This window comes from Dermacentor albipictus, chromosome 1 (assembly GCF_038994185.2).
Source record: "Dermacentor albipictus isolate Rhodes 1998 colony chromosome 1, USDA_Dalb.pri_finalv2, whole genome shotgun sequence".
NCBI classification, from domain to species: Eukaryota; Metazoa; Arthropoda; class Arachnida; order Ixodida; family Ixodidae; genus Dermacentor; species Dermacentor albipictus.
Window position 1 is genome coordinate 135308970 of NC_091821.1, and position 25228 is coordinate 135334197.

The following is a 25228-nucleotide window of genomic DNA, read 5'->3' on the forward strand; positions in this document are numbered from 1 at the left end:
CTTGAGCGTGCTCCTCGTCATTTGTCAGTCAGGGAGATAAGCAAAACCGCTAAATGTAGGCAATCTTATTTGTTTTGAAAGCAAACAAAAGTGACCTATAAATGACGGGAGCGTTTCATTGGGCTGTTAAGGAAACGCTGTGGGTCCCCGATCGATGCTTGCATCGGGGCTTACGTAAATTTGACGTCAGGAGATTAGAATACAAACATATTGGAATAGTTTCACGTTATAGGGCCCGTGACGACATCTTGTGACGAAGCGTCACAAGATGTCGCTACCAGCTTCCGCTAACTCAATATTATGCAGATGCTATAGCGTATATCGGAATATTGGAAATGCTAAATCTTTCTACAGTCGGGTACAACTTCAGAAGGCAGGAGAGGCCCAGTGCAGATGACCGAAGCCCGGCAGACGATTGCCTCCGCGACTAAAGACATAGTACTACTGAAAAAATCGTGCTTCTAAAACGCGCATTTCTCAGTACAAATAGGACTCTTGTATCTTGACGACTAAATTTGTAGAGCTCTCGCGATGGCAATGCTACAGCGCACGCCGGAACGCGAAGTAAAACTAACTCCGTGCCTTTTACAACGCTGCGCGTCCTCTGATACGGTACAAGATCGACGGATGCGGGCGTGTGTTTATAAAGTGCAGTCGCAGGTTTAATCCAGTGGTGCTCTTTCAGGCGTACCGTACTGCAAATGGGAAATTGAAATGTTTGCTTTTAGTACAAAAAAAAAGAAAAAAGAGAATACCATGTAGTATATAGCTTCGTTGAGTGGTGAGCACGATATCGTGGTTCCGAATCGCGGCTGTGGCGGCCGCATTTTGGTGGAGGCGAAATGAAAAAAATGCCAGCGTATGTGCGTTGTAGTGTGCGTTAAAAATCGCGTGGGGGTAAACATTAACCTGAGTCCTCCACTACGGCGTCCGTCATAACCAGAAAGTGTTTTTGGGATGTTAAAGCCCATCAGTTAAATTCTTTAGCGTAATTGCAAGGGACAAAAGTAGAAATAGCAGTGCTACATGGCTTTTGCGCTGGTTTACATGTATACGAAAAATTTACTACTCGTTTACCTATCTTAGAATGGATCAGTTGCTGTTTAACAAGCACTTAAAAACAATGCATTTATCCAACCATTACAAACCTGGGGCGAGAAGACGAGGCAGCAAAGGTAGAAAAATGCTTCATTCATCGTTTTAAATAAATACACGGATGTTTGTCTCTTGGTTTTACATAGCATAAGATTTATATTTTTGGGGGCATTTTGTGTTTTCACAAACTTATTTTCAAGCAAACAGGCAGGATGTTTGTTTACAGTGGTATGTCGCCGCGGGAGACTGTTTTCAGACCAAGCATATATAGCGCAGCGCAATCTGCAATCTTTCTTTGCCGGATCGCGACTCAGAACAAACGCACGGGGCACAAATAGTGCATTTTAAGCTCGCAATAACATTGCCGGCATGACACACCACCAAAAACAGTTTGGGAATTCACTTGGACGAGGGGCAGACGCACACAGCTTACGCGACTCGGCCCAGTTCGATGCGCGGGCGTCTGCCCAACTGAAGACGGTTCGGGCTCGGGTCACCGAATAAAACTTTCTTCTCAAAAGCGTGTTCACGCACCCCCGCTAGTGTTTAGCAAAACCGAGGCCGTATATGAATAAGTGGAAGACTTATTGAGGATAAGATCGCGTCGCTGCTTCGTATAATAAATAAAACGGGGCCGAATTCACAAATCTTTTCTTTTGTAAGCGCTCTTTGCAATTCGCCGGTCGCCTTTAACTAATAATCTGTCCAGCGTCAGGATTGGCTAAAATTCTCTCTTACGAACAGTTCTAGTGTCATTTTTTTAGAATGCGGGCCCATGGGTGCTGTGCAGGGGCACAATAAAGCAAAACTATTCCAATCTGTTTGTATTCCAATCTCCTGACGTCAAATTTATGTAACCATCGACGCAAATATTGGGCGGTAATCCGCAGAGACTTTTCAAGAGCGCAATCAAAGCGTATGGCATTGCCTACATTGAGCGGTTTTTATTGTATAATTGACTGGCAAGAGGCGAGGAGCAAGCTGAAGTGGAGACGGTTTTCCTGTGGCCGAGCCAGCGCAGTGAAAGCAAATAAGAGGATGACGACGGTAGTGCCGGCGACTACGATTGGTCCGCTTCTCCTTTGTTAGCTTCCGGTGTTCGGTAGAAAATCCCAGCGGTGTCAAACGGAAGGTTAAATATTCCGCTAAAAATGATGTTAACAAGGATCCGGAACGACGTCGTATACGTGCTGCAAGGGTTCGATAACCTTATACTGCCACGCGAAAACATTTTTATTCCGCAAATAAATCCACGCTCCCTTGCAGGCCCGAGTAGCCAATGCCAGAGCGATCGGCGGGCAGCCATCTTCTATTCTCTCCGGAACAGGGCAGTCTGGCTATTCATAATAAAATCTGTTTTGTTTTCACATTCATATATCTTTAACGCGTACATGTCACTTTGACAGGGTAAGTTTTCGCGGTTTTGTTACGTCGTTTTCGACCAATGGCAGAAGGTCCAGTGGGGTCGTTTGACCAGCGTCATTTAAATGGCGTCGTTTTGACCAATCGCGTCGAAGTACAAATAATAATTTTTCGTTTCTTTGGTCTAATCGTACATAATCAGTGTGAGCACGTCATGTCAGTTGCGCTTTTGTTGCGCTTTTCGGGACGTCTAGACAGGCGAGCTGGAGGTGTCCCCAAAATTTTTGGCAATCGTGGAGGGCTGTTGCAGAATTGAAATAGAAACAGTTTGGAATAACTTTGCGTTACAGCACCCCAAGGCACGAGTATGGCAAAATTCGTGGTCTCCGCGAGCTCTAGGAACGCTCTTATATGAATGAGCTAAGGTATGATTTCAATACAAAATTCAACCTTCGGCACGCCTACAGTTTCATTGGCTAAACTAAATTCAATCTTGGTTTATCATGACTTCGGCATTACCTCATTGGCGGCCGACAATAAAATGAGTCACGTGTTCAAACCGTCGGAGCCTTCGTTCATTTGTTTATCGTTCCACCCAGTGCATCAACTGGGAAAGTTAATTACAGCAAAAATGTTTTCTGACCTGCTTTTATTACGCACTTTACGCCAGCTTATAAGGGTTACAAGTTGCGCACTGAATGTGCTTTAAGATTATTTGCGAGATATTACATTTTTCGTTTTCCATTTTCCATTGTACTGCTAAAACGCAGTGGATAGATAGATAATCTCCGAAAGAGGAGTCGCGCCCCCGACGCGCCTCAGAGAAACGTGACAAGCGGCGACATGCGAGTTCCAGCACGAAGGTCAGTTCGCTCGCTGCTTCCTCACCCCAGCGCTTTGACAGCGAGCTTCTGCGGTCATCGAGTGAGGTGTGTTTATGTGTGCTTGTGCGCGCGCGACATCATGCTTGTTAATTTAGTTAGTATGCCTATGTTTACAAGTTTATATGGCGGATAAAACTCTTATCCTTACTTCGTATAGCTGTCCAGTAATTTGCTATCGCAATCGATGCTTCGCCTTTCGGGCGAAACTGCGTCTTTTCTTTGTTCACTGACTGCATGCCACCGAGCAAACTGAGGCGAGTGAGAAACTCGGGGCATACAGCAGAGCACCCCACGGCCCGCATGCAAGCTCTAAGAGCTTGCATGCAAAAGGAGACATCAGTCAAAGTTCGTTGACTGTGTGGAAGGAATAGTTTAGTGCTTTTGAACTGTGACTTCAACTATGTTGGTCAGAGCGGACGATGTCGACAGGCTTCGGGAGCATCGCTACAATGTGACAGAAATGAGAATGGGGTTTTCTGGATGCACACTGTGGAAATTGCATGCGTAATCAGGGTAACGTCACAAAAACGGTCACGTGTAAACCGGTATATTGCTTAGTCAATTGTCAGCAAAAGTCGTAATCAGCAAAAGCCGTAACCCGCGATATCACCGAAGTGGGGCTGATTGACAGGCATGGTGACACCTGTGTGTCAAAATAGTGCATTGCACTTTCTAGTAAGGAGCTATCCTTCCTGCGTAGAGATAAGAATTTTCTGTGGGTGGCGCACACATGATGTCTTGTGTTTTTCAGCCTCTTCTTTGTCCGCGTCTTGTGCGCAAAAAGCTGCACTCTTACGCTAGAATTGTTCGTAAGAAAACAAAAATTAGCCAAGCCTGACGCTATGCATATTATTAGCGAAAGAGACCGGTGAATGGCAAAGTGCACTTACGAAGCCTTGCACATGCGGCCCCTGCATTTGAGGCAAAACAGACGCTGATATTTTAGATCCGAGAAATGCTAAGTGCTTGTTTGTAAAGCAGCCGTGTGGCGTATTGTAGATATAAAATGACAAGAATCAGAAAGACCGTTATTTACAAAAAAGAAAACAACGGATAAAAAAAGAAGCAAAAGGGAACAGGAACGTCAGCACAGAAAATAAAAGCGACGGAGACCGTTTGTTCACGACTTCTCTGGCATGTTCCGCTCCTTGGTCCCATACAACCAACGTCAGCGTGCTGAATGCCCTAAATGTCGTAAATAGCGGCTTGCGCCCTACTCGCCTATATTTCTTTCTCCGCTGTACTTCATATCACAGGTCTTGCAATTTCCTGTGCTTCCGGGGCAGCCGAGGAGTCGTGGAATCTCGCTCTGATTAAAAAAAAATAAATAAGAAGAAACAGAAGGAAAGGAAACGAGAAACATTCAGCATGGTAGAAACATTCAGCATGGTACTACACGATGGACGGAGGTAGCCAAGAACAGAGTGCATAAGGCTATACTCAGGGCTAGAAAATTTGTTTAGGGAGGTGGTGTTGTTGTGGGAGTGTGATATCGAATGTGCCCTTGAAGCATGTACTTTTGGGATGTGCACGCGGCACAGCAAGCATACTTTGAGAGTGTTGACCATAAATCGGTGTGAAAATGGGCGCGTGAGCGGCTGCATACACTCGTATGCACTTTTGCGAGCCGCAGACATTGCAATGAAAGACGGCGGTGGAAAAGGGTACGGATGCGTAGATCCTTTTAAATCGACGCTTTCTTTGCCTCTTCCTTCGACTTTCCCACTGCTGCTGCTGCTGTGTTGCTCACCGCGTCGGGGCGTGTGTTTAGAGCGTGTGTATATATAAAGTTCATACGGTATGCCATCCGGTCCTGGTGCCTTGCATGGCTTCGGCAGGTCGATTGCCGCTAAAAATTCCGCCATAGTGAAATGAGCTTGTATACCCTCGATGTCAGAGAGCGTAGGTGGCGTGCCTGCGTCCGCGGGAAGGCAGTTTTGAACAACGAAGGGAGGCGGTGCTGTGTCCAAAGCCGGAAAAAAGGTGTGGGCGACAGTTTCTGCGAATACTGCTGGTGTCTGGCCCGATGCTAACAGGGCGCAGGCTGCGCGCTCTGGAGGGCGCCGACCGCGTTCCATTACTCGGAAGGTGCGCCAAATGGAGGCATTGGACGACGAAGGTCCGAGAGAAGAGCACCAGTCCATCCAGCGGCCACGTTCTAAGCGGTGTTCATGGCGCCGAGCTACTGCAGTAAGGCGTTGGGCCTCTAAGCGCAGGGTATTTGACGCAGGGTCACGTTCTGATGCAAGTTCTCCTTGGCGACGCGACGCCCAGAGACGCAGAAGTTGCAAATCAGGAGCGGTTCGCGATTCATCAACCCACGACGTACGTGTCGCCTCAACCAATGCCGCCTTAAGACAATGGGACGGGTCCACCATGAAGTTGGATACATTGCTTTCTGATACCATCCTGTATCGATCCCAGTCCACCACTCGACATAGTCGGCGGAGGCGGCTTGTTCCGCCCGAAGATAAGCCAAGGTGAATCGGATGATGGTCGCTACCCCAGCAGTCGGGTTCACATGACCACGAGACGGTCGTCCTTCCTAGCCACCAAGATAAGTCCGGTGAGTGTGGCGGCGCGCAAGGGTGGTCTCGCTGACGAGTAGGCACTGACACAGTATTAAGCAGAGTGAATTGGGCGTCCATAAATGTGTCCAGCACACATGTACCACGCGCACTGGAAATAGCGTATCCCCATGTGGTGTGGGGCGCGTTAAAATTTCCTGCGACCATAATGGGGCAACCAGGATGTTTCTGTCGTAGGTGCGCCAGCCAGCCGAGACACAACCGAGCCGTACGACCGCTGTAAGGGCGGGCATAGTATGAAACGATGATAACGTCCGTGCGTTGGAGACGAACCAATACGGCCACGACTTCTTGCCATAGAGTACACCACCGTGAAAGATCAACACGAGTCTGATGAAGAGTGCATCTTACATACGCTGCAACCTTTCCTGGAGGGACATCGGGCGTAGCACTCCTACGATCCAACATTGAAGGCGATGAGTATGCCACAAATCCTGAAATGGGTGGCAGGCCGTTGGATTCTTGAAGGAGTAGAGCCCAAGCACGCAGCTTCCCATATCTGAGACGCTGACGCAGCTCTCCGACCTTCCCCGCGATGCCGCGACAGTTCCACTGTAAGATGCCTTCTGGCACTCTTGAAGACGTAGCAGCCATCATAGATTAAGATTGGCCAGTAGAACCGAGGTGAGATGCTGGAGCTGTTGCACAATGAAGCGCAGTAGTTCTTGGGGTGAAAGAGGCTTCGACACAGATGCCGGGTTAGCCATATGAGCAGGACTAGACGACGACGGCGAATGTGACGGCCGCGCTCCGTCATGACGACGCCGGAGCACTGTACGGCGTTCCTTGAGACGTTGGATCTCCCTTTCAAGGTTGGCGAGGCGAGCGTCGATCTCGAACTCTTCGTCTGCCAAAGGAAGTGGCGTGTCTTCTATCGATTGAGATGCCCGTTGCGGTCGTGAAGTGGACGATCTAACAGCTGCGCTATAGGTACGAGTGGCAGCATCACTTGTCTCTGTACTTGCTTTTGTCACCTGGCTAGCGTCCTCTTCCAGCGAGGCCAGAACGGCGTAACGCTTGTACACAGGGACTTGTTTCATTGATGAATCTCGAGGGGTCCTAGCTGGCTGTCGAGAATGGCGTTGTCGAGCCTTCTTAGTGGCCTTCAACTTCGTAGGACACGTCGTGGAAGTGATGTCATGATCGTTTGTTTGGCATAGGCCGCATCTAAACGATGCCGACGGTTCAGGCTCCATGGTGTCGTCCTTAGGTGGGTAGGGGCAGGATGATTTCATGTGTCCCTGTCTAAAGCAAGAGTAGCAGTACACAACGGAAGGCTTGAACGGACGCGGGCGCAGTACGCAGCCGTAATACAGGATACGTTCAGGTGGGGAATTAGGACCTTGAAGCGTGATTAGGCACGTACAACCGCTGCCTAGGTAGCGAGCAGCCACGACCTTGTGTGTGGGACACGATAGTTCCTGCAGGAGCCTCTCGGGTTCTTCGTCAAGCTCAACGCCATGAACCACGTAGCGTCTTAAATCTGTACCACTGGCGAGGTACGCATGGACTGGAAGGACACACTCGTCTGAGACTTGTATTTGTTGCAGTTCTTCGAGTTTATAAACTAGTGCCATAGCGGACACCCATACTGAGACCGTATTAGTGGGTTTGTGTAGAGCAAAACCGTGAAATCGGGAAGTCTCTGTAGTAATGGACGCAGGAACAGGAATGAACGCACGTTTATTGAGTTAGTAGTTTAAGTAGCCAACAGTGGCGTGACGTCATGTCACTCAGGCATTGACGCATGCGCTCGTGGCGTGCGTGAACAGCTGACTTCACATCAATTCCTTCCCCTTAGGAGGAGCTCTGGAAACGGTCTGGCGCCTTGCGACGACGGTTTGATCTGCGAATTGGAACTGCCAGAGGTCCAGCATTGGCAGTACCCGTGTCGTGCTCTTCCGGGACTCCAGTGTTGGCAGCTCCCGTTTCGTGCTCTTCGCTAGCCGAGGAATTGGGGCTGGTACCCGAAAAGCCCGCCAGAGGGTCTGCATCTTCGTTTGGTGGGGCTAATCCTCCGTTCCTTTCAGCGCCTTCCTCGTCCAGCGATGTTGGTTGCTGAGCATCCGCGAGGTGTCGTAGCTGATCTTCATGACGCTCACATAGTTCCCAATCCTCCGTCTTGACCGTGCTCAGGCGGGCGCCCCTGGTATTCTGTATCACTCCGGGTCTCCAGCTCGCACCTGCCCTATAGTCCTTGCACCACACCGGTTGTCCGGGCGAATGTCTGCGCGGAAGTGCTCCTGCAGCAGAAAAAGGTCGTGACACCACATTATCCAACAGAGTACGTGGTTCGAAACCAAGAAGCAAGAAGCCAGGTGTCTTTCCGTTTTGGAGTGGGGTGCGCCGATAACGCAGTAGCCATCGGGCCAAGCGTCTTTCAAGGGTACCATGCACGTTTTTGCGCAGACCTTCTTTAACAGTGCGCACTGCCCTTTCTGCCAGCCCGTTGGATTGCGGATGATACGGAGGAGATCGTAGGTGTACTATGCCATTATCTTCCATGAATTGGCGGAACTGTCTACTTGTGAACTGTGCCCCGTTGTCGGAGACAACTGTTCGAGGCAACCCGAATCTGCTGAAAATGCCCCGTAACGCTTCGACAGTGTTATCTGCGCTGGTTACTTTAAGCGGAACAACCTCTATCCATTTGGTATGCGAATCCACTACGATCATCAACATTTGCCCTTCGACTGGTCCTGCGAAATCAACGTGGATTCTAGACCATCGCTCAAATGTGTCCGGCCACGGAACCGGCTCTTGCGCTGGTGGCATGCTGCAGTTTTGCTGGCACACTGCACATGCGTGTACGATATTCTGGATATCCTTGTCAAGTCCGGGATACCAGAAAAGTGCCCGTGCTAGATTTTTCATCGCCGACATGCCTTGATGGGTATCGTGCAGCAGCTGCAGCATTGATTCCCGAGCTGCGGCGGGTATCACGGCCCGATGGCCCCAATAAACAATACCATGGCTGCATGTCAGCTCGTCTTTCTTTTGGAACATAGGTCGTAATGCTTCTTGTGTTGCCGGCAGTTTCCTTGGCCAGCCTTCCCGAACATAACGCATAACCGCCATGAGCGTGCCATCACGTGCCGTCATTTCGGCCAAATTGTGCGACGACACCACCCCTGTGTTCAGGTGGTCTGTTAGCAGCACGTACTCCCGTTCATCTTTCAACATTGACTTCACTGTCTTGTCATCATGTGGCGCTTGCACGGGAAGACGGCTCAATGCGTCGGCCACAATTATGTCCTTTCCCGGTTTGTACTCAATGGAATACTTGTAACCACCGAGTAAAAGTGCCCAACGCTGTATCCTTGCTGCTGCCAAGGGTGGTATTGGTTTATCGGGACTAAAAAGACGCATCAGCGGCTTATGATCTGTGACCAATGTAAATTGGTTTCCCAGCAAATATTCGCGAAACTTCGTCACGCCGAATACCACTGCTAAGGCTTCGCGCTCAATCTGAGCATAATTCCGCTCGGCTGAAGAGTGGGTGCGAGATCGAAACCCGATTGGCTGGTTTCCGCCGTCCACTCTGTGGTACAAGACTGCCCCGATACCGCATGAGGATGCGTCCGTCTCCAAGATGAGTGGTTTTGTTGGGTCATAGTGAGTCAAAATCTGCACCTCCTTTATCAACCGCTTCACTGCCTCGTATGCATTCTTTTGCTTAGCTTCCCATTGCCAAGGCGTGTTCTTTCTTAATAACTCATATAATGGCGCAAGCACTGTAGCCAAGTTCCCCAAGAATGCGTTGTAATACGTAACGAGACCCAGTAGCGCGCGAAGTTCCGTTACACACGTAGGTTGAGGCATTCGTAAGAGCGCGTCGATGTTTTCCGTCTTTGGTCTTAGGCATTTTGCGCTAATGCGGTGACCAAGGAATTCCACCTCCGACTGACGGAATCTGCATTTGAGCGGGTGAAGTTTAACACCGGCTTCCCTGAACCGCTGGAACACTTTGCGCAACGTGTCACAATTTCCTCTTTTCTCGGCGACCACCACATCGTCTAAGTACACTTGCACACCCGGTAGCCCTTGCAACAGTGCTTCCATTCGCTTCTGAAAAACTGCCGGTGCCGACGCCACCCCAAACGGCAGCCGGTTGAAGCTATACAACCCTTTTGGCGTGTTTACTACCAGCAGCTTCTTTGTCGCGTCATCTATTGGTAGCTGGTTGTATGCATCCTTCAAATCTATTGTACTGAATACTTCCCCTCCGCTGAGCTTCGCAAATATGTCCCTTATCTTTGGCAGCGGATATTGTTCCGTGTGGCATGCTGTGTTGACTGTCGTTCTAAAATCGCCACACAAGCGGATGGAGCCGTCCTTCTTGACGACGGGAACGAGTGGCGCAGCCCACTCGGCGCTGGCGACCTGCGTCAGTATGCCCGTGTCAGCCAACTTTGCGATTTCTGCATTTACAGGCTCTTGTAGTGCGTACGGTATAGAACGGGCCTTGCAGAATCGCGGTATGGTTCCTTCGCGTAACTGTAGATGAACCGGAGGCCCCTTGATTAATCCGAGCCCTGGCGAAAACAAATCGGCATATTCCGCCCTCAGCGTATCAGCAATGGCAATTTTGTCAGGAGCTGGCGGCTTACCGTCGTTGACGTCCACGTTGAGTACTGTGCCTCCAGTCAGCTGGAATGCTTGAATGATGTCTCGCCCACACAGGTTTGGGCCTGAGCAGCCGAGCACTACTAGCGTCGCGTTGGCGGTTTTTCCATCGTAGGTGACAGGAACTTTCAGCTGCCCTTTAACTGGTAGTCTCCCTAGGAAGCAACTCAGTTGCAACGACGACTTGTCGAGCCTGGGCCAGCGGTGGCGATGCTGGGCATAAGTTGGCCATGTCACTATTGACACTGGTGGCCCTGTGTCCACTTGCATCTTCACAGGCACCCCTTTCCATTGTAACGTTTGCCATATCGGCCGAACCAGTCCTGTCGACGACTCACGGAGGTGTAACAGGAACTGTCCGTAGTCCTCGCTGTCCGAGGATGGTTCCTCACAGTGAGCTACGTTTTCTTGGTGTGGCTTGGAATTGCACATTGAAGCCAGGTGTCCCCTCTTCCGACAAGAGAAACACTCAACGCGGCGGAACCTGCATTTGGCGGTCTTGTGGGTGTCGCTTCCGCAGCAAAGGCAGCCGGTCTGTACTTCATTGTTCGAATTTTTCATCCTGTCTGGCTGTGGTCTTCTGGAGAACTTCTGCCGCTCTTGCTTCGTTCGCACTGCGTGGACGCCCTCTCTGATTGGCCCATCTCCCATCTGTTGTACGTTGCGTGCAGCCATCTCAGCGGCTAGCGCCACATCCTCTGCTTCCTGCAGTGTGAGCGTGTGCCTTGCTAGCAGATTACGACGCACTCCAGCATCCCGTAGACCGCAGACAAGCCTGTCACGCAGCATTCTCTCTAGTGCCTGGCCAAAATTGCACCTGTTAGCCATTTTTCGTAGCTCGACAATGAAGTCGCTTGTCGACTCATCAGCTTGCTGATTCCTTGTGAAAAACTGATAAGACTCCGCTATCTCGTTGCCTTTCGGTGCAAAATACTCGGCCAGTTTTTGAACTGCTGCTTCGTACGTCAGATCCTGAATTTTGTTAGGCGCACAACGGCCTGCCAGGAGATCTACAGTCTTGGTACTAAGGGCGGCAACAAGTAAGGCCCGACGCTTCTTCGGATCGACAATGTCGTGGGCTTCGAAAAAAGCTTCTAATCGTACCTGATATGCGTCCCACTTGTCGTCCCCTTCGTCAAAAATAGGCGGCCCAACTTGCGTCGCCATGCTTTACCCTGGCCGTGGGGGTTAATCCTCGTCGCCACTGTAGTAATGGACGCAGGAACAGGAATGAACGCACGTTTATTGAGTTAGTAGTTTAAGTAGCCAACAGTGGCGTGACGTCATGTCACTCAGGCATTGACGCATGCGCTCGTGGCGTGCGTGAACAGCTGACTTCACATCAGTCTCGAGGCAGGCATCCAGGGCCGCTTGAATGATACGGTTGTGCAGAGTGGACATGTCATATCTAGCACGAGGCTTGATAACCACTTTGTACCACGATGTCGTTGGCGACTCCGGAGACGTGCGTGTCGGTCGTGCAGACAGGCCTTGTGATGAGTGAGGTCTTTTCGGGGCTGCTGGAGCTACATTTTCATCCGATGGAAGGCCAGTAGCTTCCTTCGTCCTCTTGGCTGAGGTGTGCGCCATGAAAGCAGGGCTGTTCTGCTCCATGTTGGTGGTATTCATGCTCAGGGTACCGCCTTCACCCGTTGCACTTGTCCCCACGGAGGAGACGTTCCTGGCTTGGATGGCAGTTGCATCGGTAATGTTCCGCTCCCTCGACGCAGCGGACAGCAGCTTGGATGCTCCGCGCCGGCGCGGCGAGTGCCGCGGGGGCACTCGCAATCGCGAAGCCGCACAAGAACTCGAGCTCGACGGCGCAGCAGGAGGGTGTAGATGACGACGTACCTTGTAGATAGGCGCCAGTAGTAATTACGAACCGCCAAAGCGGTCCATAAACAACAGAGTTCCAGTAGCGGGGAAAAGAAACCAGCAAAACGGGGCGAAAATCCGGAGCTACGGAAAAACACGTCCGTGCGGAACGAGCGCTGGAAACGCCCCCCCCCCCCCCCCCCCGAGCGTGTGTATACTTGAGAGGAGCGCTTCATAGAGAGAGGAAAGGCGGCGCGATAAACTAGTTTGGACCTTTCCATCGCATCACATGTGCACATTGTTCTTTGGAGCTCCCCGGGCGTTGCCACATTAGGCTCTAGACAGCTGAAATTATCCGTGACCCCGCGTTAAAGCATCGCAGAGACTGCAGCGCTTGCCTTTCTACTAATGTGCAAGCCCAGGGGGAAGCTAGATAAGATAGTAGAGAGGAGGTATGGAGAGAGGTCACAGAATGGGTAAAGCCGACGAAGTGGCGAAACGAGTGAATGACAGCCTTGCTACTCGTCGCTCTCAGTTACCTTACGAGGGAAGGGGGGTGGTAGGGAAAAGGTGACGTGAGAAGGCAAGGAAACGGTACTACTATAGACACGACAGCGGTTGCGGGCAAACTCGAGAAGCTTAAGTTCAAGGCACGGTACGATACGTTTCTTCAAATATCTGAAAAATGAACACCTTGCAAATATGTCAAGCGGACAACTTACGCAGGGCGCGCAGAAACAGAGCCGCATTAAAGCTCACTGTAGGGCCTAGACGACACTACCGGAGCGGTCGCAAGTAAAAATCAAAACTTCTGTTCCCGCCGCGGCTCAAGCCGCCTGCCGCATCACCCGCCTGCTGCACGAGTGCGATCGGGCAAAAAATTTCACATGTCGCACACTGGTGCGAAAATTTCGGTTTACACTGCAAGTGCGGACCCAGCGTGAACCGAACTTTGCGTCCCAGCGTGCGACACTTGAAATATTTTGCACGGCCGCACGCGTGCGGCAGGCGGGCGGTGAGACGTGTGGCTCGAGTGTAACACGGCCCGTAGCTTTGCGGCTACGGCATTGCTCGACGTAGCGCGTTTGACCCCGACCGCGGCAGCCGCCTTTCGTTGGGGCGAAATAAAAAAGAAAAAGCGCTCGTGCATTTAGATTTAGGGACACATTAAAGAACACCTCGGTTTACATCGCGGCCGCTTGTGTGACTTTGTGACTTTGTTTACAAACTAATTGTTTTGCGATTTGCCTTTATCTTTTATGTGTACATGCTCGTGGATGTATAGGACTGTTGTTAGATATGGCGCCGTTTCCTGAGGCTACTTCCAGTTCCCCAAACCACTTCGCATCGCAGCACAGCTAATTGAGGAATGCAGAAGCAGGAAAGCACATTCCAGAGGAGCACCAGACAAGTGCAAACAAGTTTGCGGCCCCCAGGTCGTGCGCCGCCGGGATTAGAAGGGGGCCTCGGACAATGGAGCTCAATGGTCCCCCTTCGCCTTTGAAGAAGGCATTTGCCACCACTGCGGAGCCGTACCACCGGGAGCCAAGTGGGCACTCGTGCAATGGAGCATGAGCGCCCCCCCTCCTTCTCCTCCTTGAAAGAAGCGCATTGCCACTCTGCGAGGCAAGACCGCAGGGGAATCAAGTGATCAAGAGAGGAGGACCAGGCGCCGACTCTCTTCGCCGGGTATGACACCATCGCACGGGCGCCTACCATTGGCTGAAAGTGGCGTCATCGGAGCGGACTCTCCCATTGGTCGAACATGACGTGACTTCCAGTGCTCGAAGGGTTTATAAGAAGCCTTCCGAGAGAGACCAGAGGATTCCCTGATTCCCTGATTCACCTCTCTCGAACTTCTTGCCGCGGGCCGCAGCGTCCGAGTTGCTGCCGGCCCGTAATGTCTGTACGACTGTTACTTGTCGCTCACCTCCTTGTAAATAATGTAGAATAAACACTCCCAAGTTTTGGGTCTTCATCCCGAAGTCCGTCCTCCAACCCCTACACTGTGTGCTGTGATAGCCCTGTGACGTCGTTTCCTTTCATTTTCCTACGATGTATATTTGTATATATATTGTTATTTTTGCTATGAGAAAAGGAGTAGCCGCCAGCATTATAGGGTGACTACATCTCTTTCTTTAATTTTCATTTCAGTAATAAAAGAAACACCACGGTGTAAAAATAAGTGTGGAGTCCGCCATTACGGCGCGCCTCATAATGTGAATGTGGTTTTGAAACGTACAGACCCCATGATTTAATTAAAGTTTAATACTTCTGCCACAATACGATGTGCCACGTGAGGCAATGACGTGCTCAACCCTCTCAGAGATTGTGAAGTATGGCGCACAGCAACGCCTCAAGCAAACACTTCTCCCTGTGTGTTATGTGTACTACGCAGACAAACAGCAGTGGGGCACGCAAGGTAGCGTTTAACATCAACTCGCCACTCTCGCGTTTTAATAAACGCTGAAGAAATTAAACATTCGCTGTCATCATCACCCCTAATCATCGTCAATCAAAGCAAACAGCGCAGAAAGCTTCGCTTACATCGATTCCCATGTTGCGTGGGATCCGCATAATTTTTTTACGCAGGTACCTTACTCGCACTGTCCTGATGACGCGCGGCAATGATTGAACGGCTTTTCCTTGCCTAACGGCTGTGCCTGAACCTGTTTCCTGCGCATAGATAAAGTCAGTTGTGCTGCAAATCTACCTGTCAGTATGCGCGCAAATGTTTCGAACAAAACAGTCCAAACTGCACTCGCACATGCAGTGCATGTTGCGGATGAAACATTTAGGATTTCGAGGTCGTTGAGCGACCATTCTTTTTTTTGTTATTGTTTTGAATGAAAGTTCTGAAATTGTTGCAAATAGGCGACGAGGCCTTATCGCCAGTTGCTACTACTGGCTACTCATTATAGTGCGAGGAAAGTCCAGATAGAATGCGTAAAATAAGTCACTCAGAAAAATTCGCGCTCCTAGTCGAGCATCTCCGGTGGAATCTAGCCCGCTATACACGCTCGTTTTAGCTTGCTTGTTTTCCGCCAGAAGGACACGCTATGTTGTTTCTGGAAGCGCAGCGTCGCGCTTCACGCCGCGTGCGTGCCTTCCCACAACGTGTGTATACTGAGTACACGTTTTAACGACCAAGGCTGGTTCTTGTTCGCCGCTCGGTCCGCCACGGCACATCAGCTGCGCGCGCTGCCCCTACTTAGCGCAGCTTTCTTCGTCGGTCCCCTGAAGAGAAAGTGCCGCTCGTTAGGAGAAGGCCCGGATGCTGGCGCGCCAGCCCGTTTCCTCGGCGGTTGCCAGCGACGGGGCGAGTCGCGTCGCGCGTGGTGACTGTTACTTGCACGCTCAGTATCGAAGACGCTGGAGGCTGCGGCGGCTGGCAGTAAGAAAAACACAAGCACGAAAGTCCGTTTCCTCGCAACCGTGTCCGCCCTTGCGTGCGCACGAGCCTCAGTGGCATGCCGAGAGAGAAGCTTGAACATTGTATGCCGGCAGCCGAACTCCCCGTCACGGTCAGTATACTTGCCCCCGTGGCGAACCCTTGACCAACGCGAGAGAGCCTCCATTACGACAGTTAGCTGCTACTGCGCAGGTGAAGTTGGGCTGAGAACAACGATCTTCAAGAGCGAGTCGGTGGTTACTATACGGTGACGGAACGAACTCTTAACGGAGTACCGCAATGCATGTTATATGGCCAAGTGGGCACAATCTTTCTTTTTGTTTTTACACCTGGCTTATAGATTATTTGCCTCTACATCGGGTGATATTAAAAAAGAAATGCAGACAGGTTTGAAAACATAAACGCGGTGAGGGGCTCAAGCAGCTACGATCATTCTTGTTGTTTAACCGCAGACAAATGGGAAGCTAGGCGACATTAGAGCCGTTTTTATCCCAATACTCAGTTACGAATTCGAAACTATACACAATTCTGCATAAATACGGCCGCACATACCACAATCGCAAATGCAAAAAAAATGTAAACAAGACACCGACAAAAAATAAATAAAGAAGCGCTTCATGCACAGCCGCTCCGGTGAAAGTTCATGTTCACTGTGCAATAAAAACATTTTAAACGCGTAACACCCAAATGTCATTGTTGTGGCAGTTCTCACAGATAACACTCAATATACGTAGAGCTCATGAAGATCTAGAAATCATATCGAATTAGTAATTAGTTAGCTTAATGTCTAGAAGGAAATCCCGTAGGTCTGTCAAAGTACCTCTCTGTTTAGCAGGGGATGACCACAGACCAAGTATTTTTCAGAATCGGTTTCCAGCTGAACGTTCTGACACGGACAGGAAGAGACGACGACACGCGCTGTGCTATCAACTGAATCTCGTCGTCTCTTCCTTTCCGTGTCAGAACGCTCTGCTGCAAACCGATTCTGCTAAGTACAGCCAGCGAGCTCAGGCAAGCACTATTCTCAAGTATTTTTGTTATGGAAAATTCACGTTTACCCAAGTGGCTACAGTTAGCGCAATAATCAACTCGTTGAGCAAGGACACGACGTCCCGTTTCAGTGGCTTCCAAGCTACCGTGGCATAATGGGCAATGAGCATGCCGATGAAACTACACACACACACACACACACACACACACACACACACACACACACACACACATATATATATATATATATATATATATATATATATATATATATATATATATATATTCAGGGAATAAACTGTGCCGGGCTTTTCGTTGCTGGCCTAGCCAAGCGCTGCCTTATTCCTCGGACCACTACACTGCACGGAAGCGTCTGGTGTGTCACAGTAGGCGTTCTTGGAGGTTGTCTATTCTCACGTGGTGCAAAAAGCGAAGTGTGCAGGCCACGTCCAGTTGTATCGGATGTACGGTCAATTCTGATGTTTATGAAAAATAGTAAGGTCTGCCCGATAAAGCAATAATGTCTTGGTTTCCTCGTTGAACCACTTACCTTGGGACAGTGTTCTACGCAGCTTACAGCGGGTACTTTTGGCGTCAAATTGGACGAATTACAGACGGATCATCATGTTCAAGGGGTGAGCAGTAGCCGCCAGTAGATCGTCTGACTAGAGATCCATTGAAATTGAAGCCGTTGACCGCAGAACGAAGCAATTCATTTTTGCGAGCGCACACGATGACGGGCTGGAATCGGCATAAAAAGAATATTGACCCACTGACTTCCGAGCCAAAATTTATTACCTATTGGTTATGCAATTCATTGCCAGCAATGCATCTCGTTGGCTGGAGCATGTCAAATAGTTCTGCCGAAGTACAAATGACGTCTTCGCCAAGAGACGGTGCGTTCTACTTTCATTGTGCGCCGATATGTAAAACGCAGGCGGGGAGTTATATGGCATTTTTTGTTGACTGATCGGTAAACACTAACGTGCGGCCATCTTGCAATCGACTCATGTGTAGGAGTGTCAGAAATTTAGCTTCTAGTGAATGCGTTGTTAATTTTTTATCAATCCCAGGGATGGCTATAGTGCCCCAGAAGGTATCATCAAATGCCAAGGCGGGAAATTGAAGTCCGGGCGAGGTGGTTGACATTGCTGAGAAATAATAGACTGGTGGTGAGAGCGCAACGCGTCGTATACCTTTGCAGACCTTTGAAGGCGAATAACCTGCAAAGGATGATTGTCGTGTCGTGTTGTCAGCCTGATTAAATGTCGAAGAATTGAGGGCTCGTGCCCTCGTTTCGGCGGGGGGGAGGCATCGGATGGTTGAACAGCCTTTCAAGGTGTCGCTGCGAGAGGCTAAATCAATTGACGCGATTTATAAACAGCCGGCCTTTGTTGAGATATTTGGTAATATTTTTTTTTTTACCTTTCCACGCTCCGATTCCGAAAGTGGGGCGCGAAGAGAGCACCGAAAGCGCTGTGAGCGTGGATGCGGTATAGGGGTGAGGACAAGGCGCGCTGAAGATGCGTCTAGGAAGTTAGAAGAACTTGCGGCTGGGCTAGTTGGTTCATGATTCTACGAGTAGGCTCAGCAGACTGAAAACAGAGACAAGAAAGCGCGAAGTGGACAAGGACAATGCTGGACTGACAAATGATGATATGATCCTAACTATATGCGCATTTAAGAGGAAATAAGTGAAATCCTCTTGTTTTATCTCCTGTCTGCGCTGCGTTGCTTTCCGCCATGTACGGGGCGGGGCTAATAATAATAATAATAATAATAATAATAATAATAATAATAATAATAATAATAATAATAATAATAATAATAATAATAATAATAATAATGAGGAATTTTTCATACACCTAATCTCACGTATGCCTTTTCAAATATATAGTACGAGAGAGAGAGAGAGAGAGAGAATGAAGAGGAAAGGCAGGGATATAGTACAAAAAGTGGCTCGCGTAATGCAACCTCTCTCGTCGCCATATCGCGCCGGTATCAATGTGTCAGCATGGCGCTCGCCGACGTTGGTCTGCAGAGCGATACGGGAGTTGTAGCGGGTCAAGACTGCCGACCGCAACTCCAACAAGAACAGTTGTCATCTTTTGGCGGCAACACTTGCGGCTTTTTACGAAGTGCCGTATGTGTCGTAAACGCGTCTGCTTACATACAGAACATGGTCACGTATGTAAAGAACAAGCCGTTGTGCATATGCATGGCGTCACGGAGGCCATGCTACTGAGCTCGAGGTCGCCGATTCAATCCCGTCTGCAGCGGCCGCATACCGGTGGGGGCAGAATGCAAAAACGCATTGGGTGTGCGTTTCAGAAGCCCAGGTGGTCAAAGTTAATGCGGAGACCCCCCTCCCCTCTCATAATCAGATCGTGGTTTTGGCACGTAATACCCCGGAACTTTTTTTTTTTAACGTCGCGGAGGACAAAAGCACAACATGTGGGCGCAAAATATTCCATACGCTATGTCGAAACTTATTCTAAATGTCATTATTTTGCCGATGTTGAAGACGTCAAGAATAAAGGCCTAAAATTCCAGTTTTCTGAAATAAGCTCTTGATGGCCATCATGCAGCGCGCCGCGTTGCTGAAGTTGGCGATCAGACTTAGGTCCGGGAATGCGAGAGGCGGTGAGAATCTCGGAAGCCGACGCGCTCTAGCTTCGCGTGATACGACTGGCAGACTGTTGGAGCATTTGGTTGAACCGCGCTCGCTTTGTGGCCAGTTCTCTCCGCTTCGCTCGCGCTGACGAACACGTGCAAGCGTGCTCCACTACACCCCGGGGGGCTGGACGGGCCCCACAATTCACAACCAAGCGGCGCCTGTAACGCGTCCTGGTGCCGGGTGTATATCGAATAGAGCCGAATTATGATGTCCGCAACAGGTGCGCACTTTTTCGTTGGCACTGCATTGCGTGCTGAAAGCACTTACAAGAGTGCGTCCGGCCGCGCAGGTGTTCCACTTCTGTATTCAGGCAGCAGCTGCAATTGCTTTAGGAAAACTTATGACTGCGAGCAGCGAAAGTGGTATTGCTGCTTCCGCTCGCGCTGTATAACGGATGTTCTCGGCCCTATTGAAATGCGCATAAAAATATGGTGACGCTCATGTACAGCGAGTTTCGTGCTGCAAAAGCCAATATGCGGGTGTTTGTCGGGGGTATGCCATGCTTTCTCAGAAAACATGATATCTTGGATCGCCAGGACTGCCCTTGTGTACTGCTCGCATGCCGGGGCAAGAATAAAAAAGAAAAAGAAAGCCCCAAGGGCGTACGCTACGAAGTGGGCTTATCTTATTGATTCTGGCTGTCGCATATAGCGCATGCCTATCGCGCCATTTGTCGGGGCTGGAGTTACTGGCGGGCGGTTGCATTATTTATGACCCTTTCAGGTGGTCGCTCAGGCCTCGTCGGGGGGACCCTTTGGGGAAGTGCCAGTTTCCGACGTCTTCGCCCATTTGGTGATCGTCTGCGTCACTGTGAACTTGCATCTTCGCCCACGTTAGGGACTATTTACCTAAAACGTTTTCCAAGACTCAATGCAGCTTGACAGCTGTCAGCTTCCGCGGGGAGAACATGCTGTTTCCTTCTACGGCAGCCTGTGAGGTTTGTGAAAAAGCGAGCGTTTCTTTCTTTCTTTCTTTCTTTCTTTCTTTCTTTCTTTCTTTCTTTCTTTCTTTCTTTCTTTCTTTCTTTCTTTCTTTCTTTCTGTTATTACACTTCGACGCGTTTGCCTACTGAGCTTACTGGCTGCATAAATTTGCAACTTCATGCCGTTCATACGCTTGCATTTTAAGCATGGCTAATACGTTTTAAAACTTCAAAAAATCAAGGCATATCCGCCCTGCGAAGGTGATTGTTGTAGCCGGAGCGGGAGCTATTTACGTGCGTGCGCCACGAATCATCTAGTGCCTGCGCCATGTCGCCTGCTACCAAGCACTTGCACGACGCCTGCACTTCCAAAGTGGCGAGTGCTGGAGAAACGGAATCCGTGCTGAAATGCCTCCTGCACAAAGTCAGTCAGCGCGGTTCAGGCGGCGGTGCGCGCTATGCTGTCAAATCCGAGACGAACGTGCTGAATTGCATTGCACTAGTGCAAAAAGTGCAGCCAAATCGACGAGACCAATAGACGCATATTTGGTGGCGCAGGTATAATATTTTGTATGAAATGAGACATTGTTTCTTCCAGCTATATTATACGCACCCTTAGGATTCTCTTTTTTACGTTTAGTTGCCTTAAGAGTAAATACGGTCTGCGTAGGTAGTGTACGCTACCAAAGTTGAACTTCAGTGCCTAAATTACACAGACGACCAACACCGATATCGGGTGAACATGGGAAAGCTCGACCAAGGCCCCTTGACTTTGAATCGGAAGCTGAGTCCCTGGTGTAGCTCAACGGAACAGCGCAAAGCCATGTGACAAAATTCGACGCTTTTCATTCGTAAGCGCTCGTTGCCATTGGCCGGCCACTTCGATAATTAAATGTCCAGCATAAGAATTGTTTCATATTTTCTCTTACGAACAATATTGTAAGGGCTTTTTATAAATACTAGCGCTGGATTTCTTGTTTAACTACAAGCTATGTAAAGTTAAACAATCAGTAACATTAACAAGAAGGCTATGCTATAGCTACGTGAATGCTGCTCGCGCAGATGGTTTATGCGCTTTGGCGGACACAATTTTCGGGAACTGCTCAGCAAGTAGATAATTAACAAATGTTTGCTAACTAACTTTTTGTATTTCGCGATTATGGTATATGTTTATACGAGCCAACGCTATGTCAGATTCCTCTGCAGTGAACATCAAACCATGGTGTTTTTGATAAAGGTCGCATTTCTGTCTCGTATTATAAACTTGAAGACAATTGGATTCGAACGCAACTCCCTTTTGTTTGACACTTCTAAAGCATTTGTGTAAAGAGATATTTATAATTAAATTTGTCGCTCAGTACGCTAATTTTGCATTTAGTATCGATACAAAGACTAACTTCGCACGGAACGCAGCCAATTACAGGGCGGAAAGCCAGCCTTGTTTTTGCAAGTCGAGAGCAGGAGCACATCCCTTATCTGCTCCGCCCAACTTCTAGATTGGATCTTGGCGTACGACTGTAGGTCATACAGACGAGGATGCAAGAAGGCGCGCGCAAGACACAGACACAACGAACGTACTCTAAGATGCCATACCAACAAGCCTGCATTGCAGCTCTAGACTATAGAGTGCGGTGCGGAATATAGGTGCATTATCGTAACTCGTCTTGCGAGGCACCCATATTGCCCAATCCGCAACAGCATTGCACTGTGGTAGGATGTACGTGGTCCTTTGAAAAATTTGCTCCATGGTTCTATTCCCAAAGGGGCAATTGCCAAGCAGCTCTCCTATCGTCGTTGTATATATGCCGCTACTATTCCACACGCGCTGGGGATCGAGAACTGCACAATAGGAATACCAATTATTCCCCACTGTTTTTCTGCTGACAGCTTTGCATTGAGCGGCGGTAACATCAAAGGTGCCCTTTCGTTCGTTCGCCGGTCTCTGTCAAGTCTTATTGTTCTGCCCCTAACATTAGGCGCGCACCAGCGCAATTACATTAGAAGGCGCAAACTTGCACTTCTCGGTCACCTGTATATATATGCGAGGCTGCCGTCTTGTTCAAAGCCGCTCTCGACCGGGCCTGAATAATTGACAGCATCGTACGCACTGCGTCATTACGAAGACAAGGAAGTACAGAGGAAGCCGTTTCTCGCCGTTAGGAATCAATGAAAGGCGCCCTGTCTTGTGTTTTCTTTCCTCCCCCTTTTTCGGCGAGCTCCCATTAAAATTCATAAACTCGCGGAGTCTGCGTTCACATACAGCGGGCCAGTGCCTCGCAGCGAAACTACGTGCGCCGAGCGCCGCTAGTGGCCGAAGCCCGGTGCGAAGCTCGGCAGCTCTGGTCCTGAGAGGCTCATCAGGTTTGGAGATTTGTGGCGTGGAAAGTAGATCGCACGCAGCGCTGCGAGAGTGTGGTCGATTTGCTAGTGGTGCAGTTGTTTTTATGCGGCTAAAAGCACTGGCGAGTGTTGAAAGAACGAAGTCGTTGTCAACTGCACGTATATCGACAGACCTAAGTTGACTGCATTGGCGCGAAACGTATTAGACACTCAAGGATATTATTCGTGGCTTGAACCGATTAATGACGAATCGCATGACACCTCAAAGAGGTCTGAGAAAGTAAAAACTAAGCTCGCCTCATGTTATTGCAGCGCCGATACTTAGATGCCAGATTAGAGAAGGAATCTTCCCTCGAAATTCAAGAGGTGCACGCGCGAATCTGCTAGGGCATATATAGGCGCACGCGTTCGAACTCGATTGGCGCCGCACGCCCTGTCAGGCAGTTGTGGGAAAACAAACCTACGTGACTGGCGGGCTCGAGGCGGGCGGTGCCATGTGGAGCCATTCTGTGGCCTTCGATCCGTTGCCGCACTGTCGCCGTAGCAAGGGGAAGCCGCGAGTGTAGCGTGGGGCCGAATTCGCGATGCTTTTCGTTCGTAAGTGCTCTTTGCCATCGGCCAGCCGCCTTCGCTAATAGCATGTCGAGCACCAGGATTAAGTGGAATTTGCTCTTATGACCTGTTTCAGCGTAAGAGGTTTTTGTAGTATATATACGGGCCCTGATGTCAATGCGGTTCAGTACAGATGCCTTGGCTATCGGTTGTAGCGAATTCCAAATCGCAGCACGTGAAATTTATTGCACGCGCATATGCCTAGGCAGAAAGGGAACACGGTTGGCATTTCACGGGAACGAAATGATTTCGTTCCTTGAGTTCCCTAGAAATAAATGCAACCTTTATAAAAAACACCATGGTTGGATACTCGCTGCACAGGAATCGGACGTAGCCTTGGCTTTTCCCTCTAAAGAAGTCGCGCTCTGCGATCTGTGTGCGTTTAATCGCTTATCTACATCGGTGCGCATGGTCAAACTTTTAGTACTTGTGGCTGTTCACCGAAAGCGCACTATTTTTATGTAAACCAAGAAACCTCACTTATTTTTTTCAATGATGTCACGAGGAAAGTAATTTTTGCTCTGATAATTCTCTTCCATTTACTTTTTTCGTTCACTCGAGACATGTGAGCTCTAGCAGTGCTATGAAATAACGCCGAGCCGTATATTTTGTCCCCGAACGCACATAGCAGCTGAAAGATCACGTACAGGCCCAGTAATCAGCGACCGCATTCACAAAACATTTCGTTCGCTAGAGCGGTTGGTAAGAAGGAGCTTCAGTGAATCGCGTTACCAAAGATATTGTTAGCGAAAGCAGCTGCCTAATGACAGCGAGTTCTCACGAAAGAAAAGTTTATTTTTTTTTAACGCGAATTCGTCCTCATGTACCCAAGAAGAAGATCGGTAAGACGCTCGGCTGACGAAACACTAAGATAACTTGTCGTATTTACAAGTTGCTCGCATGAAAGAATGACTCACAAGAACGTGCGCCGCCCATAATTATAGCGAACGAGATGATGGAGCGAGCGCTGATTGACCATAAAGAGCTTTTCGAAACGAAGACGACTCCTCCTCCCTTTCGCCATCGTGATTCAAAAAGATGGTCAAACGTGAGGACACTTCATGGTCGGCCTACTCACTTCAGTAACTATTGTGATTGACAAGTGCTCATGATCCGGGTTTTACTGTGCGTTAATTCCTTCGTAAATCCAGTCCCACATCTAGCCTACATTATCTTCAAGCCCTTGCAGACACGTCATGTTTGACTCTTCTATGCAGGGGTCCCTGCTGCCCGATATATCTTTGCTACTGTTTTTTTTTTCTTTTGCACACATCAGAGTGATAGGTTGCCGTGAGCATTTATGACCTATGGCCTTGAAACCTTACGCGAAACGATGAACGCGAAATAGTTTATCGCTTTTCAACTGGGGTACGCGGACCTATGGGAATTCATAAGTTGAGCTCCACCCTGTTCTCCCTCGCCCACATACTTCAAAAGAAAGGAAAACAAAGTGACGTCATTTGATAGTGACGCACAGCTTTTCGTCCTCCTTCTCCCACAGGTTTCAAATTCAACCGTCACTTAGCGAATAAATGGAAAGAGAACCGTGCTTGCCAAATATTTGTCGGTAAAGCGCGTTTCATTAAACATCTCATGACGTCATCCAAACACAGTCTGCTGACAGCCAGGGGGAACCCGGCACTGGGGACGTCAACATTCGATGCACATGCCACGATGTCGGCGCCTCGCGAGGCCGTTAGGCACGGGGTCTGGCGGTAGGTACAGACGCGCCGAAGACTAACAGGCAGAGAGAGATATAGATGAAAAAACAAACAAACAAACAAAAAAAGACAGACAAACTGGCGATGGTGCGGCGCTGATCGTATAAGGATGCGCAACACGGGTAATGGCGTTCTGACACACGTGTCACCGTCGGGACACACGGGCGCAAGACACTTGAATACT

The 25228-nt window shown here is 49.4% G+C and overlaps 2 protein-coding genes across 2 annotated transcripts in view; one reads left to right on the forward strand and one right to left on the reverse strand.

The window, feature by feature from the left end:
* Positions 1 to 25228, forward strand: part of LOC139055885 (uncharacterized) — a 393329-nt gene that overhangs the window by 30494 nt on the left and 337607 nt on the right. The gene's annotated exons all lie outside the window — the stretch shown is intronic.
* On the reverse strand, positions 7594 to 11767 carry LOC139055884 (uncharacterized). Its single transcript, XM_070533484.1, has 2 exons — positions 10540 to 11767; positions 7594 to 8172 (listed from the first exon to the last, which is right to left on the reverse strand). Exons 1-2 carry the CDS (start codon positions 11720 to 11722, stop codon positions 7727 to 7729), a joined length of 1629 nt encoding a protein of 542 aa, XP_070389585.1. The 5' UTR covers positions 11723 to 11767; the 3' UTR covers positions 7594 to 7726.

Coding starts and splice junctions, on each gene's coding strand:
- LOC139055884 (XM_070533484.1), bottom strand. CDS start 11,722: ATGGCGACGCAAGTTGGGCCGCCTATTTTTGACGAAGGGGACGACAAG. Junction 8,173..10,539: donor CAACGTGGACGTCAACGACG/GTAAGCCGCCAG, acceptor TTTCTGCTGCAG/GAGCACTTCCGCGCAGACAT.